General features: G+C 60.6%; 2 protein-coding genes across 5 annotated transcripts; both read left to right on the plus strand.

Moving 5' to 3' along the window:
• The first annotated feature begins 556 nt into the window (after window positions 1-556).
• Window positions 557-4,353, plus strand: NDUFS8 (NADH:ubiquinone oxidoreductase core subunit S8). 4 transcript variants are annotated; one of them, XM_006196052.3, is made up of 7 exons: window positions 557-778; window positions 1,715-1,772; window positions 1,858-1,908; window positions 2,450-2,539; window positions 2,634-2,806; window positions 3,943-4,071; window positions 4,161-4,353. In XM_006196052.3, the coding sequence occupies exons 2-7, from the start codon at window positions 1,715-1,717 to the stop codon at window positions 4,290-4,292; spliced, it is 633 nt and encodes a 210-aa protein (XP_006196114.2). In that variant the 5' UTR covers window positions 557-778; the 3' UTR covers window positions 4,293-4,353. The 4 variants fall into 4 exon arrangements, with proteins under 4 accessions (XP_006196114.2, XP_032345899.1, XP_032345902.1 ...); XM_032490008.1 differs by having other exon boundaries at window positions 678-778; window positions 3,898-4,071; window positions 4,161-4,352; XM_032490009.1 differs by lacking the exon at window positions 557-778 and adding an exon at window positions 785-992 and having other exon boundaries at window positions 3,898-4,071; window positions 4,161-4,352.
• A 2,331-nt stretch (window positions 4,354-6,684) lies between these two features.
• Window positions 6,685-17,429, plus strand: TCIRG1 (T cell immune regulator 1, ATPase H+ transporting V0 subunit a3). The gene is made up of 20 exons (XM_014558891.2): window positions 6,685-6,815; window positions 9,189-9,309; window positions 9,554-9,632; window positions 10,369-10,589; window positions 10,681-10,766; window positions 11,068-11,194; window positions 11,290-11,372; window positions 11,553-11,646; window positions 11,766-11,978; window positions 12,642-12,786; window positions 14,473-14,612; window positions 14,692-14,849; window positions 14,923-15,013; window positions 15,523-15,641; window positions 15,721-15,934; window positions 16,243-16,362; window positions 16,455-16,559; window positions 16,633-16,750; window positions 17,024-17,201; window positions 17,282-17,429. Exons 2-20 carry the CDS (start codon window positions 9,193-9,195, stop codon window positions 17,358-17,360), a joined length of 2,487 nt encoding a protein of 828 aa, XP_014414377.2. The 5' UTR covers window positions 6,685-6,815; window positions 9,189-9,192; the 3' UTR covers window positions 17,361-17,429.
• The last annotated feature ends 828 nt before the right edge of the window (window positions 17,430-18,257 follow it).

Below are 18,257 nucleotides of genomic sequence, written 5' to 3' on the forward strand. Positions count from 1 at the left end.
CCGATCCACACACTAGCTCTGCCCAAGGCCATCCATCACTACCCTCTTCCCCCAGGCCCAGCCCTTCTCCTCAGCGTACCCGCTGATTTTCCCAAAGCTCATTGGACCATGCCAGCCCTCAGTTGGCTCCGTCTGGCCCACAAGTCTGGATTGGTAACAGTCCTTGGGAGGCTCTGCCACAGTCCTGCCCGCTTCCCCGCACTCAGCCTATCCTCGTCCGCTTCTAAGGCACATGATGTGTCCTCCTTGGATGAACCTCTGCTTACACGCTGGGCATGTATGCCCTCTGGCCCTTCTTGTTCTCACCAACTCCTTCTCGCTGTCTGCTTGGACATCACCTCCTCCAGGGAGCCGTCCCTGATCACCTTCCACTCCCCCCAACACACAGGCGGCCTCAGAGGCCCTTCTCATTGTCCGCAGTCTCCAGGGTCCCTCTCCCACACAATTCACGGGTCTCCTCCGCCCGGGGTACTCGACCCGACCTGGAGCCACTTCCTTAAACGACGCATCGGATGTCCCGCCTCCAGGGGCTCGTGAATCCATACTTACCAGCCTATCCAATCCAACCCGGCGGCGCTCTACCTCGCTAGCCAATCGGAGAAAAGACTGTTTTGATCCCGCCTCTTTCGGCTGCGCCACCAGCCAATCAGACCACAGCATAAAGGGTACGCGAGGAAAAGGCGAAACCAGCCGGCCCAATGGCAGCGTCCCGGAATGTTAGGCTCCGCCTCTCGGCGGACAGACCGCTCCTCACAGGAAGGAACGGCAGCGCTTCAAGGTGGGTATTCAAGACTCAGCTGTTAAGGCCCGGCCTGGGCAGGGCAGTGTCGGGGGCGAGTGTGGGGCCCTCGCTGGCCCCGCTGGCTCCGCGCCCGGGCTTCCTCTCGGCCCGCTTGGGACCCGCGGCCTCTGTGTCCTTGAGCGTGCAGCGGTTGGACCGAGAAACCGGCACCTTCCGGGCGCATGCGCCGCCTGCGTCCGTAGGGTCAAAGGTGATGAGGAAGGTCGGGGAGGGTGCAGGATTGGGCGCCTGGCACTGAGGTCAGCGGTCAATAGAGATGAGCCCGCTAGAGGTCACAGGTCACGGGAGGGGCACTCGAGCTCTGGCTGAGTGCCAGGCTCTGAGCTAAACCCATGGCATCTTCGAACTCCCTTCATTCTCGTGACCTCCCATTTCACAGATGAAAGAACAGGCCCTAGGTCACCGGCAGGCTGGGAGACAGTTCCCGAAGGGCCTTGATGCTGAGGAAAGGAATTTGATCTTGAGGGTTATTTAAGCCTTTAAAGAGTTCCAGCAGGGGAGGGCTGAAGGTGTAGAGGGAGGGGTCTGGCCTGGGTTCACTTCTTGGTCCCACCCCCTTCGTGTGTGACTTAGGGCAAATCACTTCACATGACCGACCCAGCTGTGGCTTCTCATCTGTGCCTCCCTCGTGGGGTCGTCATGAGGACAAAGCGGCAGTGCATGTGACCCCAGCACAGTGCCTGGCTCAGTGAGCTCTCAGTAAATGCTGGTGGCGGTTGGCAGTGTTATCTGGGTCAGGTTGGAGGCTTTGAGGGGCTGCAGCTAGGAACAGGAAGGCCGTCTGCCCCTCTGACAGGAATGGGGGTGAGCAGGGGACAAGATAACACAGTGACACTGGGATCAAAGTGCTAGAGTTCCTGGGGGTGTCAGTCTGGGACCCACCTGTGCCTGCCTCCCTTTTCATGCCCACAGATGCGCTGCCTGACCACACCCATGCTGCTTCGGGCCCTGGCCCAGGCTGCACGTGCAGGTAGGACCAAGGGAGCCTTTTCTGGGTATGGGCCCAGCCCCCGGCGTGAGGTCACATCTGCACAGCATAACCCCTCTCCTTGCAGGGCATCCCAGTGGCCGAAGCCTCCACAGCAGCGCGGTTGCAGCCACCTACAGTGAGTCCCGGGGCACCTCCAGCCTCCAGCTTTCTGATCATGGTCCTGCTAGAGGCAGGGGAGAAGGCCTGGGTTCTAGTCCTGGCTTTGCTGGGGCTCCCCTTCTCTGAGCCTCAGTTTCTACTCTGTAAAAAGAGGATAGTGATCAAGACTGAATATGATTCTTGGAGGCACATTCTCATTGCAGGGGGCAGGGGGCCTTCTCTGTGGCTACACAGTGTGACCCAGATCCTCCCTGCATGGGATAAAGAGGGACCTGCCAGGTGTGAGCCTTGGGTGCCTTTTCAACAGGATCCCAGCACCCAAGCCTCTTCCCACCCTCCTCAGCTACTGGCTTGGATGGCCACACAGACGCAGGGAGAAGCAGGCAAGGACTGCTCAGGGCCAGAGGGGTGCTTGCTGAGGCAGGGAACATTTGGTGAATGAACAGGCCCATCTGTTGTGCCTGGGAGGGCCAGGCCTCATGTCTCTGAACTGAATCTCTTGGGGAGGTCCTGTGTGGGGTCCCCAACCATGGCCTCTCTGACCACCTTCCCTGCAGAATATGTGAACATGCGGGAGCCCTCGATGGATATGAAGTCAGTGACCGACCGGGCAGCTCAGACCCTGCTGTGGACCGAGCTCATCCGAGGTAGGCCCTGGGGGGAGAGGGGAGGTAGGCTACTGTGGGTACAGATGTGTTAGGGAGGAGGGGCCCTTGCCAACCATGCCCATGCCGCCCACAGGCCTGGGCATGACCCTGAGCTACCTGTTCCGGGAGCCAGCCACCATCAACTACCCATTTGAGAAGGGCCCACTGAGCCCCCGCTTCCGTGGGGAGCACGCACTACGCCGTTACCCGTCAGGGGAGGAGCGCTGCATCGCCTGCAAGCTTTGCGAGGCTGTCTGCCCTGCCCAGGTGAGCCCCTGGCCCTAACTGATTGCCACCCCAGCCCCTGCCATTGGGAGAGGGAGGCCGTAAGCGTGAAGCAGGGCAGACCTGGGCTCAAACTCTGGGCCCCTGCTGGGTGTGTGTCCCTAGGAAAGTCCCTTTCCCACTCTGAGCCACTTCTCTTCCGTGAATGGGAACGATGAGGCCTTGTTGCTAGAGCTCACTCAGAGGCGGTGAGTCAGGGGAGTGAAGCTTCCATCCCTGAGCAGGCCACGTGACACGTGAGGGTCCTGCCTTTGGAGGTCTGGTCAGGGGCATGGAACCCAGGCAGTGAGCCACAAGGTGGCACCCGAAGGTCTCCACTTTTACGTAGACATAGTAGCAGTTTCTGGAGCCCTGCCTGTGTGCCCTTCAAGGGGCTGGACCCAAAGACACACGCCACAGCCGAGGCCCTCACTGCCCCTGGTTGCTGCTCCTTTGAGGCCTGGTGTTTGGTTCTGTCTTTATAGATGAGGACACTGAGGCACAAAGAGATGAGGCTACTAGCCAAAAGTCCTACTGTGAGTGGTGGGCATTACACTCCTGGAGACATCTCAGGGCCTTTGCCACCTCCCTTTGAGCTTCCAGCTGTGGGAGACCCCAGGCCACCCATTCCCCAGCTGGTGCAAGGCTGCACCCAGGAACTGAGAGTTAAGGACGAGTCTCTAGTCTCTGCCCCTCACTTACTGTGTGACTTTGGGCAACCCCTCAACCTCTCTTGAGTCTCAGTTTTCTCATTCATTAAATGGGGATAGCTAGATGTAATCGAGAGGGTTGTTCAACTTACAACCAATAGTAATTGAGCATTTTTTATGGGCTGAGACCCCCTTGGGGCAAGTGCTATGGTGAACAAGGCAGGCAACAGCCCTCCCCTCGTGGAGCTTATTCTTGGGCAGAAGATGCCAGCAGTTAACAAACAAGAGAATGTCAGCTAGGGTGTGCCCTTGGAGGCCAACGAAAGCCGTGCCATGTTAGGAGAGGAGTCAGCAAAGGCATGTGCGGGCTGAGAGTGGATGACAGGGTCCGCTCTGTAGGCCCCCGGGGAACCAGTCCCCCAGGAGTGGGAATCTTGTGCCCAGGGGCTATTGTGGCTGGCAGGTGACAGTACCCTGCCCACCTCCCAGGCCATCACCATCGAGGCTGAGCCACGGGCCGATGGCAGCCGCCGGACCACGCGCTACGACATCGACATGACCAAGTGCATCTACTGTGGCTTCTGCCAGGAGGCCTGCCCCGTGGACGCCATCGTTGAGGTGAGTGGGCCCGGCGGTGGGGGAGGCCGGGGCGGGAGCTCCTCGCAGGGGTCCTGACGGGGCAGCTGCACCTGCTCCCCCACTCACAGGGCCCCAACTTCGAGTTCTCCACGGAGACGCACGAGGAACTGCTGTACAACAAGGAGAAGCTGCTCAACAACGGGGACAAGTGGGAGGCCGAGATCGCCGCCAACATCCAGGCTGACTACCTCTACCGCTGACTTGCCCGGCCGGCCGGCCCATGGCCCCTCCTGCCCAATAAAGAAGCTCTGATTCCCCCACTGCCTCTGTCATGAATCTGCTGTCCAGGTCGGGACCGTCCGCAGTCCAATCACGGCCTGTGGGTCCTTCCATGGGGCCAGGTCCTTGGACAGAGTCGCCCCCCGTACATATTCCCCAAGGCTCACCTGCCAGAGGGCAGCTCAAGTCAGCTGTTCTCAAAATTCTAGGTATCCAAGGGGTGGGGTGGGGGCCTCCCCTCTCCCGAGGGCCTCCCACAACTAAGCCCCTAAGGACATAGAGCCTCAGGCGGAAATATATCAAGCAGCAGAAACTCACAAAGGCCAAGGCATTCTCATTAGGGAACAGGGGGAAGCCTACTCTGGGGGGTGACAGTCATGAGGAGGTGACACAGGCCCTGCTGCCCCTGAGCTGGCTTTGCTTCTCCAGCCACATCCCCTTTCCTCCCCAAGTTCCCTAGACCAGGCTGCTGGCTTGGCTTCTGCTGCTCAGGACTTCCTGCTTGTAGTTTCAGCAAAGTGATGTGGTTCCCTCTAGGGCCGCACACAAGCCCAGTGCCAGTAGAAGAGGCCAAAACAGCCTCCTTTAACTTGGCGCTGAGCAGTGTGAGGGGATTTCAGTGATTCTCAGCAAGGAGGAAACTGGCTCAGAGGGGTGAAGCGACTTGCTCAGGATCACACAACATACATCAGGTGAAAAAACTAACTCAAGTCTGAGATCTCCAGGTTCCCTTTCTCTGTCAATTCCAAAAGTGCTTTTTACAAAACAAATCTCCCAAGATTCTTCTTGGAAAGAAGGAGGAAGGGTGCTCTGTGGACCAGTAAGTGTGGGAAATAGCTCCAAGTGCCCTTTCCCCTCTGAGACAGGCACTGCATGTTAGCACATTCAAGGCTCGGAGAAGGCCTGCAGCAAAGAAGCCTTTGCCCAGTTCATTCCCAGGGAGCCCCTTTTCTCAGATCACCAGCTGATACCTGGGCTTCCTTCCCAGGCCAGGCTGGATCATCTGATGCAGAGGTAGCCCAGGACCTGTGTGGTCCCCACCACTGGCCAAGGTTTTGGGGCCCCTACAAAATGGCACAGAGGTGAGAAGTGTAGGCCCAAAAGGGAAGACTGGAGGCCAGGAAGTGTCCACAAGTCTAACACTGCTGGTCCTGGTGACTGCCAGAGGCAGGAACTCTCCAAAAACAAGGCAGTTGTAAGAGACAGGCTTTAAAATCCTGTATCACCTCATTTTGCTTTTCCCAGACAACTGGTGTTAGATACTTGACATGGAGCCTTTGTAATCAGGTAAATGGAATACTCAAAGTGGGTGAGACTGCAGCTCCTGAGTTGATTCTTCCCCCTACTAACAGGTCAGGGTGCAGCTCTAACACCATTTTATAACACAACAGTTCCAGTTTCCCCTGACCTGAGGCTCCCACTGGTATTCAGTATGGTTGTGTAGAGGTTCCCCCTTGAAAATAGGCCTCCCTGAAGACACTAATCTTGGCTGTGGCTGTTTTCAGCCCCTAGCTGTGGGGTTCCATTTGCCTGCCCTTCCCTGACCCTTCAGTGGCCCTTCCCCTGTGGGGGTTCAGGGATCATCAGAGTTATGATCCCTGTGTTGCTCTGGTCCCCAGTGGGTACAGTCTTGGCCTGTCCAAAGTGCAGGCAGTGGGTCAGTCATGAGTCCCAGGTTTGGGTTGCTGGGATAGGACCAACTGCGTGGAGCTAGTTAGGAGCAAGGTGACTGGGACACACAACAGGGGAGTGACAGCTGGGCAGAGCATTGCCCAGCCCCTGCTGGGTGCGGGGCCTGTGTCCTGGCCCTGTGTCCTGCCATTGAGGAAAGACGCCCAGAAAGGGGCAGCCACCCACCCAAGGGCACAGACAACTGGGCCTGGAGTCCAGGTTCCTGTCCTGGGTGGTCAGAAGCCGGAAGATGTAAGGACCTGTGTAACTGCGGACTCACGCATAAGGGTCCCAGAGGTGGGGACACGTGGGGCTTGGGCCTCAGGCCTGAGCATACTGGGGTCCTATAAGCCATAGGCCCTGTGAGCCCTCTAGATGGTGGAGATCCTATCCCACAGCCGCCGAGCTGGGCCTGGGCTGGACATCTCCCCGCATCCAGGCCGTGTAGATGTGCCCGGTTGGTGTTAGTCACTGTCTCCGCTCCCGTTTCCGGGCCTCTGCCCAGATTAAGCGGCCCACGGCTCCGAATGGTCCCGCAGTCTGAGGCGAGGAAGCGAGGCTGGCGCGAGGTCTTGGAGCTAGGTCTCAGCCCAGGGCCTGCCTCCCACCCTACTTCTGCCGCTGCGCCGCTGCCGCGCTCCTCCGCCCAGGATCCCGCTCCCACCCCGGCTCCCAGGACTCGGTGAGGAGGCTCCGGGAGGGCCAGGGGCGGGGCTTCCCTGGCTCCGCCCCCGGCCCCGCCCGTCGGGGAAAGTGAGTTGCGTGGGCGCCGCGGCGGGGAGTGAAGAGCTCAGAGAGCCGAGCGGAGCAGAGCTGCGAACGGCCGACACCGGGTGAGTGCCCCGGCCGGGGGTGAAGAGCTCCCAGCTCGGCCCGCCACCCTCGCTTCCCTCTGCCCACTCCCCGACCCCGGAAGTGGGTCTTGGCGCCCCCACCCAGCTGGGTTAGTAGTTGCAGTTCAGCCCGCCGGCTCACCGGCCCGATGGGTGTCACGCCGTGCGGGGGCCGCAGAGGCGACTAGGAGGAGGAGGAGTAGAATGAGGTGTTAATAGCCTGTAACAGCAATTATTGAGCTCAGCTGTGCCAGGCTTGAAGGCCCTCAGAACTTTCTCTACTGCATCTTCCAGGGAGGGAGGGACCCATTTTACAGATGAGGAAACTGAGGCCCACCCAACTAGGAAGAGAGAGCTAGAGGAGAATGCAGACACACTCCTCCAACCCCGCTCATCATGACGGGCCAGGGGCTCAGAGGAGAGATCTGGTGGGTTTCTGGAGAATTTGGCCTTAGCCTCCAGCCTCCCAAGGGACCAGGAGGAGGAGAGGGGCACAGAATGTCTAGAGTCTGGACTCTGAAGACCACAGGACTGAGGCATCTTCATTTGCTCCATAAATGTTGCTGGGGTAGCGCTGGGTTCAGACAGGGGCCAGGGAGGATGAGGGGGAGGGGATGAGCAAATGGTCCCTGCACACCGTTGCTGACCACAGTTTGTCTCAGCCGAGGGAGGTGCCCAAGCCCAGGGGCCTGTGAAGCAGGGATTCCAGGCTGGAGTTGCCACAGCTACTGCCCCGGCCTGCTGCCCCACCCAGATTCCCAGACTCAGGTCTCTGCAACCCCCCATTTGGCCAGACCAGCCTTTTGGGGTGTCCAGGGCAGAGAACAGCCATCCCCTGAGCATATATGTGGGCTGAGACTTCCAAACCTGCAACCCAAGGGTGTGGCTCCTTCCTGACTTGGCCATCTACTGATCAATGTATAAAACAAGGCTACGGTGGCGACCATCCCCCCCCCCCAGCCCAGGGACTGCTGTTAGATTTAAATGAGGTAGTATGGGTGAAGGGATTACATGGAGGCCCTGGTTATTTTTACCTTCCCACCAGGTCCTATCTCTGCTTGGGTGGTCAAGTCCCATTCACCCAAAGAGGAAGTGGAGGCCCAGAGAGGGTGAGAGACTCCCTCAGGGTCACACAGCTAATCATAGCTTGGCCAGGGGTTGGAGCCCTTGTCCCTGGCCCTCTTGCCCACCCTTCCCTGTTTAGGGCCCAGTACTCCCATGGCCTCCAGCTGTCTCTCTCCAGCTGTCTCTCGGCATTCTCTCTTCTCTCCTGGGCCCAGGCTGGGGAAGGGGCTGCATTTCCTATTTATACTTAAGTAAATGAGGCCCAGGGGAGGAAGTGACCAGCTAGGTGGGCCCCAGCCAGCCCAGGTAGCAGTTGGGGCACTCTGGCACCAAATGTTCACCCTCAAAGTGGCCCCCTCCCCCTGTGCCTGCCCCCTCCCCCTGTGCCTGTCTCCTCCCACCTCGGTTTGAGAGCTAAGGAAACTGAGTCCCACAGAGGGACGTGGCTGGCAGTGGGCCCCAGAGCAGAAGCCATGGAGTCCTGGCTTGTGGGCTGGGTGTCTACAGCCCGTTGGAGGCCCCTGGCCCTCCCCTGCTGGTGTTTGAGCAAGGCCAGGCCTGGCCCTTCCTGCCCATTTCACAGTTTCCACAGTTTCACTTTTGTTATTTCGACACCTGAAGGGCTCCTCCCGCCCCACCCCTCAGCGGTGGCTTCCAGGCAGTCCAGGCCTCAGGGGAAGGTCCCTCTTCATCAGCGCCCCCTGCCAGTCCTCTCTGCTGGGGTCCTGGGGAGGCCCCCACCCCTCAGCACACACAGATGCCACAGGGAGGGAGGAGGGCTCTGGCTGCCTGTGGAGACAGGCGGACATCAGCCCTGATGTTCCTTGTCACAGATGCTTTGTGGGGTAGAAAGGAGGGCTCCTGGCCGTGGTGGTCAGGAGGCCAGTGCTGGAGGTGACCTTTGTCCTGGGGCCACTGTGGGTGTATAGGATCTCCGGTGAGGGCAGGTCATAGAGGAGGGATAGCAGGAGCAGGGGCCAGATGTGAGAAGAGCCAGTGTTGCCAGGAGCCACCAGGGGTGGGGGGCAGGGGTCTCGGACAGGGCAGAGCCAGCTGGGAAGGAGCTTGGAGCTGGACTGTGGTTCTGGCTGTGGGGTCAGCCAGGCCAGGCTCCACTCCCAGCAGCACTGCTTACTTCCTGTGTGACCTCAGCACCCCATTGAGCCATCCTGGGCCTCAGTTTCCCCATCGGTCAGGTCGGGGTGGTAGCAGTGCCTTCCGGGATTGTGTAAGCACAGAATTCCTACCCGGTAGGGAACTGCCCGTGACCCACCTCAAACTAGACTCCCGCCCCCTGCACACCCCCAGGGCCATGGGCTCCATGTTCCGGAGCGAGGAGGTGGTGCTGGTCCAGCTCTTCCTGCCCACAGCTGCTGCCTACACCTGTGTGAGCCAGCTCGGGGAGCTGGGCCTTGTGGAGTTCAGAGACGTGAGTGGGGCCGGGTTGGGCATGGAGGAGGCCTCGTCCTTAGGTGCCTCAGATGGTGGACCATCTCCCCACTACTGGCCCCTGGCTCTGCTTGAGTCCTGGCAGCGTCTGCCATAGATACTCTGCTCTCAGGAAGGCAGGCTTTACTGCCCTATCCTGGGTTCACCAGGCCTCCTGGGCTCCAGGTGGGGGGCCTCCTTGGCCCCCGGCCTAGAAAACTGACCCCTCTGTGTGGCAATCACAGCTCAATGCCTCCGTAAGTGCCTTCCAGAGACGCTTTGTGGTGGACGTTCGACGCTGTGAAGAGCTGGAGAAGACCTTCAGTGAGTTGACCCCAGGCCCACACCCCAGGTGGGCTTCCTGGAGGAGGTGCCAGTCGAGCTAGGACTGAAAGGAAGCGTCTGGGTCACCCAGATGGAAGGCAGAGATGGGAGGTCCAGGCGAGGCCCTGGAGAGACAGGACAGCTGGGATCTTGGGGTGTTCTTCCATAGGTTTCTAAGCAGGGGAGAGGCATGGACAGGACTCTGCAGCAGATGGACTTGGGTGGGCAGAGGCCCAGGAACTAGGGTCAGGTACCCTCAGGAGCAGCTCCTTCTTGGACCAGGGCAAGAAGGACCCTTGCCCTGGGTCCTGTTCTGGAACCCCCCCCCCCCCGGGAGGACCCTGCAAGGTGGGAAGATGGAGCATGTCTGTTTAATGGTTAGCTTGACTGATAGGCTTTAAGTAGTCAGGCAGGTACTGCATGGACCTCAGTGCAAGCTCTCATCCCAGGCCCTGCAATGCTAGGGCTGGTGCCGGAGACCACTGTGGGACCGAGGCCTGAGGCCTGGAAGTGACCCAGGGACTTGGGACGGAGAGGGACTCGAGCTCAGAGAGAGGGGAGTAGACCTGCAAGTTTGGCCTGGGGTTTTTCTGGTATCTTGGACTCAGTGAGTCAGCTAGCTGGTGGCCAGTGGAGTTTGGGGTAGCATTTGGAATCTCCTAGATGTTAGCTAACCCTTGGCTGACAGTGGCCATTAGCTGGTGGTGGCCCCTGAGCGACCTCCCTCTGCACCCAGCCTTCCTGCAGGAGGAGGTGCGGCGGGCTGGGCTGGCTCTGCCTCCACCCGAGGGGGTGTTGCTGGCGCCCCCGCCCCGCGACCTTCTGCGCATCCAGGAGGAGACGGATCGCCTGGCACAGGAGCTCCGGGATGTGCGGGGCAACCAGCAGGCCCTGCGGGCCCAGCTGCACCAGCTGCAGCTCCACTCAGCCGTGCTGGGCCAGGGCCACGGCTCCCAGGTCAGCCCCAGCCCTGGTTGGGGGCGTGCGGGGAGGGGAGGGGTGCCAGGTCCTATCTGGGCCAGGGCTCACGGTGCCTCTCGGCTTCTAGTTGGCAGCCACCCACACAGACAGTCCCTTGGAAAGGACCCCCCTGCTCCAGTCCCCTGGGGGGCTGCACCAGGACCTGAGGGTCAAGTAAGTGAGGGACAGCTTTGTTTTCTTTCCTGTCAGCACAGGAGTCAGCCCGGGCCCCGCTCTGACTCCTTGTCCAGTGCTCTCCTGCACCCACCCTCAGATTGTCCCCTGCCTCCTCCCTCAGGCCTGGAATTTTCCTTGCCTATGGGGGATTCTCCTCTCCTGGCCCTGTCTGGTGGGCTCCCGCCTGCCCCATGGGGTGAGGGCAGTGTGCCTGGTTGACCCTCCTGGGCCGGGCCTGCCCGGGGAGGAGGCGGGGGAGGTTGGCGCAGCCCCTGCCCAGCCCTGCCTGGACCCGCAGCTTCGTGGCGGGTGCGGTGGAACCCCACAAGGCCGCCGCCCTGGAGCGCCTGCTCTGGAGGGCCTGCCGTGGCTTCCTCATTGCCAGCTTCAGGGAGACGGAGCAACAGCTGGAGGACCCCGTGACGGTGAGCGGCCTGGGGGTTACTGGGGCCAGGGAGGGGCGGGGGTGCATCCTGGGCGTGGCCTGGACGCCAGGGTAAATGAGGCTTTGCTCCCGCAGGGTGAGCCTGCTACCTGGATGACCTTCCTCATCTCCTACTGGGGCGAGCAGATCGGGCAGAAGATCCGCAAGATCACTGACTGGTGAGCCCCCGAGGAGGGCTGGCCACCTGCTGCCCTTGTGCCCAGGCCCCTGCGTGTCACCTCCACTGAGCCCGCCCTGTCCCCCTGCCCTGCCCCATAGCGTCCCCTTAGATTCAGCCTCTGCACAGCCTGGACTCCCCAACCCCGACCCCCAACCTCACAATACCTCCTCCCCACCAGCTTCCACTGCTACGTCTTCCCGTTCGCGGAGCAGGAGGAGGCCCGCCATGGGGCCCTGCAGCAGCTGCAGCAGCAGAGCCATGAGCTCCAGGAGGTGGGCACCTGCAGCCTGGCTGGACCCCGGCCTTCCCCCTGCCCCTCTCCTCCTGACTCCCCCACCACCATGCCCAAGTCCCGCTCCTCGTTCCTCCTGACCACCCACTTTGTGCTCAGGTCCTGGGGGAGACAGAGCGCTTCCTGAGCCAGGTGCTGGGCCGGGTGCAGAGGCTGCTGCCACCCTGGCAGGTGCAGATCCGCAAGATGAAGGCGGTGTACTTGGCCCTCAACCAGTGCAGCGTGAGCACCACACACAAGTGCCTTATCGCAGAGGCCTGGTGTGCCACACAGGACCTGCCCACCCTGCAGCAGGCACTGCAGGACAGCTCGGTGAGCGTCGGGGTCTCCCACCCTCCCTGGCTGTCAGGCCAGGGTCGGTTTTCCCCTCACAGCACATTTCCCATTCCCAGTGCCCAGAGCACCGTGCCTTCATGGGGCTTGCCCTCCTCTAGGAGGTCCCCCATGATGGCCCTGGCCCAGCAAGCCCTCTCCCTGCCCCGACTTCCCAGAGGCCCTGGGGTGGGCCTTCATGCCCTGGAGGCTACACTAGGCATTAAAAGTCGGAAATGGGGTCCAAATCTGGGCTCCGCAGGCACTGGCCCTGTGACCTTGGGCTAAGTGGAGGGGGCCTCGAGCTCATCTGTGAAGTGGGTGTGCTGACCCTGCCTCCAAGGGTCACCTTAGTAGGTGCTTACCTGTGGCGACGGGGCTCCCTCTCCCAGGCCACCTGGATGGGAAGAAGGACACTTCCATTTCCCAAATGACTTCTGGTCCAATCTCTGGCTCTCCCTAAATCCCCTAAATTGGAGCAGGTGGGGCTGGTCAGGTCATTCTGTTTCACAGAGAGAGGTAGGGCTGTCCTGGGTGCCCACGGTGCTCCCACGGTGCTCCACATCTCTAGCTGGGCCTGGCTGGGGGGGTCTGAGGGTCCCTAAAGGCCCCTGCCATCAGTCTCATCTGTCCGTCTGTCCCTCTGCCTGCCGGATGCCCCAGAGCGAGGCGGGCGTGAGCGCCGTGGTTCACCGCATCCCCTGCCGGGACATGCCCCCCACGCTCATCCGGACCAACCGCTTCACGGCCAGCTTCCAGGGCATCGTGGACGCCTACGGTGTGGGCCGCTACCAGGAGGTCAACCCTGGTGAGAGGCACAGTCTGCCACGTCACAGGTCTCCAGGAGGCTCAGCTGCCGCCTTGGGTGGAGACCTGGGAGGGCTGCATCTCTGCCCTGGGCAGGTCCTGTCCTGTGACGAGAGGTTGGGATGCTCCCCATCATGCTCCCGGGGCCCAGCACTGGGACTTCATCTTTGCCCCTAGAACGCCTCCCTTGTTAAGCTTACAAGGGAGCCAGCAGAGTTGTGCAAAGAACAGCCTTGCAGTAGGAATGGCCCAGATTGGAGGTCTTCCTCGCCTACCTTGACAAGTTTCTTAGCTTCTCGGAGCGTCAGTTTACTCGTCTGTGAAATGGGGATACTGGTACAGCCCTCAGAGCAGTGTTGGAAAGATTAACAATCGGCAAAGGCTGCAGATCAGCGCACACTCTACCACTGAGCTAGATCCCCCCACCCACATACACGCATTGAGTTTTTTGAGAGATTAGAATTTGGTGCCATTTTAGGTCAGGTGGTCCCAGAAGCAGGCCCTGAGATGGGCACTCTGTTGCAAGTGGTCTATTAAGGGAGGTGCTCCCAGGAGAAACCAGTAAGGGACCTTGGAATGTGGGAGCAGGTAGCGGGGAGAGCTGAGCAGGGCCAGTCTTAGGTGAAGCTTGGCCTCGGCCTGAGCTCGCAGAGAGCTCTGGAATGTAAAGGACACTCCCCATTTTGCCTGCCCATGATTCTGCGTTAGGAGGTGCCAGTCCAGTTAGAACAAGCCTGATCGCCAGGTACCCATGGGCGCTGATCGCCGTCAGCTCTCAGAGCAGTAGCTTTGGGGAGGTGTTAGTTTGCTGGGGCTGCTGTAACAAACCGCCACAGCAGGTTCCACACTGATGGAAGCTGGAAGTCTGAGATCAAGGTATTGCAGGGTTGGTTCCTGCTAGGAGCTGTGAGGGAGAATCTGTTCCAGGCCTCTTTCCTTGGCTGTAGAGAGCTGTCTTCATGTTTGTGTGGCATTCTCCTGTTGTATTGTCTAGTGTCCAAATTTCCCATTTTTGAAAGGACCCGAGTCGTATTGGATTAGGACCCACCCTAATGGCCTAATTTTCACTTGATTACATCTGTAAAGATTGTACCTCCAAATAAGGTCACTGTCTAAGCTATAGGGGTTAGGACTCCAATGTATCTTTTTTGGGGGGACACAATTCAACCCATAACAGGGATGTACATTGGAATCTTAACACCTACAAGAAATTTTTTCCATTTTAATAAAAGGAAACTGAGACCCTAGAGGTTAAGTGAGCAACTCGGCCTTCTGGAACTTGCGCCACTTGCCAGCTAGACTGCCGCTGGGCTCTCTGTGCTTCTGCATAAAGCTCTTCTTGTAAATAAGAATAGCTAGAACTGGTAACTCTGTATTGAATGTTTATGGTCTGCCAGGTACTGTGCATGGATGAACTCATTTATAATAATGACCCTATACAGTGGTGGTATTGTTATCTTTATTTTGCTGATGGGGAAATGGAGGTTCAGAGAGGTTAAGACACTAGCCCAAGGTTGCACAGCTAGTAAGTGGCTGGCTCTTGAATGCAGGCAAATGGTCTGGCGTCCCTACCTGGCAAACACCACCTTCGCATCTCCTGAGGTCCTGGAGTCTGGGTTGGGGGTCTCTGTGGCATCTTGTGCAGGGATGGGGGTCCTGGCTGACCGCGTGGACCCTCTGCCCACAGCGCCCTACACCATCATCACCTTCCCCTTCCTCTTCGCCGTCATGTTCGGTGATGTGGGCCACGGGCTGCTGATGTTCCTCTTTGCCCTGGCCATGGTGCTGGCTGAGAACCGGCCGGCCGTGAAGACGGCGCAGAATGAGGTGAGGAGCGGCGGAGGCTTAAGAGTCCGGGTGCCGTGGGAGGGGGCCGGGCTGGCTCTCATAGCGCCCACACCCCCAGATCTGGCAGACCTTCTTTGGTGGCCGCTACCTGCTCCTGCTCATGGGCCTGTTCTCTGTCTACACCGGCTTCATCTACAACGAGTGCTTCAGCCGCGCCACGGCCATCTTCCCCTCGGGTTGGAGCGTGGCGGCCATGGCCAACCAGTCGGGCTGGAGGTGAGTCTGGCCCTGTGGCCCTGCCGCTGCGCAGCCCCTGAACCCCTGACCAGCCCGCCCCCTCTTGTCACAGTGACGCGTTCCTGGCCCAGCACCCGCTGCTCGCCCTGGACCCCAACGTCACCGGTGTCTTCCTGGGCCCCTACCCCTTTGGCATCGACCCCGTGAGTCCCGTGCCCACTAGGGGTGGTGCAGGTGGGGACATAGGTCTTGGGCTCCCTCCTCGCCCAGCCCCTCCTGAGCCCCAGGCCCAGGTTGGGTGCAGGAGGCATGGGCCCCACTGACCAGGGCCTGCCTGGCAGGGCCCACACTGTAGCCACCTCAAAAAGTAGAGAAGCGTGTTGTAATAAGGGCAGCATTCTGTAGCCCCCTCTGTGCCAGGATCCCTTGGAGCCCTCACTGAACTGATTTTATGTCTAGTCCTCGTGACAGCACCATGAGGTGCACCAGCATTGCCCCATCTTACAGGTGAGGAGGCGGAGGTTCCGCACCCAAGGTCACCGAGCTAGGAAGAACTGGGGTGGGGCCCAGGGTGTGTTAACCATTCCTCTCTGCTGCCCCCTGGCAGGCGGACAGCAGATTGTGTTGAGGCCCCAGAGGAGGCAAACAGGCTGTTGCAAGCGACTGGGGTTGGGGGGCCCCCTTCATGACACTGCCCCTCCCGCCACCCTAGATCTGGAGCCTGGCTGTCAACCACCTGAGCTTCCTCAACTCTTTCAAGATGAAGATGTCCGTCATCCTGGGGGTCACCCACATGACCTTCGGGGTGGTCCTGGGAGTCTTCAACCACCTGTGAGGGAGGGGGTCCTGGGGGGTGGGGGGCTGAGCAGGGCCAGGGTAGCCTGGTGACCCGGCTCCCCTCCCATCCCAGGCACTTTGGCCAGTGGCACCGGCTGCTGCTGGAGACCCTCCCCGAGCTGGTCTTCCTGCTGGGGCTGTTCGGCTACCTCGTCTTCCTGATCGCCTACAAGTGGCTGCGCATCATGGCCGCCGGCGCTGCCTCCGCCCCCAGCATCCTCATCCACTTTATCAACATGTTTCTCTTCTCCCGCAGCCCCACCAACCAGCCGCTCTTCCCTGGGCAGGTAGGCTGGGGCAGGGCAGCGGGCCCCCACCGCGCCTCAGGGTCCCGGGTCACTGGGCCACTCGGAGCTGCTGTGTCCTTATCTGAGAACCAGATGCAGGCCTGAGGCGGTGAGATGGGGAGGTCCAGGGACTGCATGTAGCTCTCATCAGGGGTGGCCCACCGTGGGTGCTGGAAGCCTGGGTGCCTTCTCCCCCAGAAGACTCCACACGGAGTGGGTTGCAGGCTCCTTGGACCCCATGAATCGTGTGGCCTAAGCTGGCGTTTGGCTCACAAGGGGGGCCCTGACGCTCGCCCCTTCGCCTGCAGGAGGTGGTGCAGTCCACACTGGTGGTCCTGGCCCTGGCCATGGTGCCCGTCTTGCTGCTCGGCACGCCCTTGTTCCTGCGCTGGCAGCACCGCCGCCACTCACGGAGGAGGCGACAGCCGGTAGAGGCTGGGGTGGGGAGGGCACGGGGGTTGGGCAGTAAGGGTGGCATCTGGGGCTGGGGGCCTTCTGATGCTGCTGCCCCCACCTCCAGAATGAGGACAAGACCGGGCTTCTGGACGTGCCTGAAGCATCCATGGCCAGCCAGGGCTCCGATGAGGAGAAGGCAGAAAGCCCTGGGGACCAGGAGGAGGTCGAGGTGGGTGTGGAGCCTTCCCGAGTGGGGGCCGGGGCCGGCCTGGCTCACCTCTCACTGCCACCTGTCCCCACAGCTTGTCCTGTCCGAGGTGTTCATGCACCAGGCCATCCACACCATCGAGTTCTGCCTGGGCTGCATCTCCAACACGGCCTCCTACCTGCGCCTCTGGGCCCTGAGCCTGGCCCATGCCCGTGAGTGACCTGGCCCACACCCGTGAGTGACCAGTGGGTGGGCTGGCCATGGGTGCAGACCTGGATCTGTCCCCCGCTCCACACACACACATGGCTGCTGACCCACACGGCGTGGGCGGGTCACTGCTCTGGGCTTCCGTCTCCTAGTCTGTAAAGGGGTCGTCAGAGGAGGCGCCCTGCCAGCCCACAGGAAAGGAGGGCTTCAGAACCCGGAGGTGGCTGGGTGGGCTCCGCATTGCTCCTGATCCCCAAGGTTGCCTCCTTCACCCACAGAGCTGTCGGAGGTGCTGTGGGCCATGGTGATGCGTATGGGCCTGAGCATGGGCCGCGAGATGGGCGTGGTGGCCGTGGTGCTGGTCCCCATCTTTGCCGCATTCGCTGTGATGACCGTGGCCATCCTGCTGGTGATGGAGGGGCTCTCCGCCTTCCTGCATGCGCTGCGGCTGCACTGGTGAGTGGTCTGGCTGCTGACCTGGGCAGCACGGTGGGCAGGGGGTGCTTCCCTGACCAGCTCTCCCTTTTCATCCCCAGGGTGGAGTTCCAGAATAAGTTCTACTCGGGCACTGGCTACAAGCTGAGCCCCTTCGCCTTCGCTGTGGAGGATGAATAGTGTCCACCTGTGGCCCCAGCCCTGACCTCACTGAGCAGGAAAGGAATAAAGTGGAGGGAGGCCCAGGAACTGTGTCTTGGTCTTGTCTGGAGGGCCAGTGGCCAGGGAGGCTGGGTGTGAGCTGGTCCTGCCCCTGGGAGCCTCTTGGTTAATGGACACCATGCCAGCCTCTACCCCTGTCTCCCTTATACCTGCCTTTGCAGCTGAAGCTGGTGTGAGGTGTGGGGAGGTGGGAGGCACTGGCTTGGGGTCTGGGGCCTCAAGAAGTCAGGAGAGATCTGCAATGATCTCAGACTCCTGGGGTGAAGGGCAGAACTAGGCCCAGGGAGGGGTGTTCCCAGCATATTCTAGCTCAGAATGAGTGTCTTCTCAGGCTGGGCTGGGGGAGTGAGCTCCCCATACCTGGGGGTATGCAAACTGGCTGTGAGGTAATGTTTGGGATACCCTGGGTGTGGAGGGGGTGCCTGGCATGAATCAGCCAATATGCTCATGTCCTTGTGCTGGCACTGGCCCAGGCACTCAGGATGCTCTGGACCAGAGAGCAGCCTGGGACACCTGAGCCTGACCTGGCACTCCAGTGTGGGGCAGCGGGGTCACACCTGAGGCCACCTCCCTCTGGACAAGGGCAGAGGCTGTCCAGGACAGCCCAGGACAGGCTGATGGTCAGGAAAAGTGCCGAGCCAGGGGCCAGCTTTCCCCCATCCCTCCCTGGGTGGGCAGTCCTGCTCCCCTGAGGCTGGCCTTCTGCAGGTGGGGTGGGAGGTGCCGTCCTGCAGGCCTCTCCAGCTGGGTTTCCCCTGCCCCGGCTGGGAGGCAGAGCCCGTGCTTCTCAGAGGCCTCACTTTCTCCCACAGAGGAGCTGCCAAGTGGTTCTTCCGGCTGGAGGCCCTGGGAACA

This window comes from Camelus ferus, chromosome 10, assembly GCF_009834535.1.
Source record: "Camelus ferus isolate YT-003-E chromosome 10, BCGSAC_Cfer_1.0, whole genome shotgun sequence".
Taxonomy (NCBI): domain Eukaryota; kingdom Metazoa; phylum Chordata; class Mammalia; order Artiodactyla; family Camelidae; genus Camelus; species Camelus ferus.

Excerpts from the sequence above, each read along its gene's own strand:
- NDUFS8 (XM_032490008.1), top strand. The coding sequence starts at position 1,715 with ATGCGCTGCCTGACCACACCCATGCTGCTTCGGGCCCTGGCCCAGGCT. Across the intron at positions 1,909-2,449 it reads CGCGGTTGCAGCCACCTACA|AATATGTGAACATGCGGGAG; the intron begins GTGAGTCCCGGG and ends CCTTCCCTGCAG. Across the intron at positions 2,807-3,897 it reads AGGCTGTCTGCCCTGCCCAG|GGGCTATTGTGGCTGGCAGG; the intron begins GTGAGCCCCTGG and ends TCTTGTGCCCAG.
- TCIRG1 (XM_014558891.2), top strand. The coding sequence starts at position 9,193 with ATGGGCTCCATGTTCCGGAGCGAGGAGGTGGTGCTGGTCCAGCTCTTC. Across the intron at positions 11,979-12,641 it reads AGGCACTGCAGGACAGCTCG|AGCGAGGCGGGCGTGAGCGC; the intron begins GTGAGCGTCGGG and ends CGGATGCCCCAG. Across the intron at positions 15,935-16,242 it reads AGCCGCTCTTCCCTGGGCAG|GAGGTGGTGCAGTCCACACT; the intron begins GTAGGCTGGGGC and ends CTTCGCCTGCAG.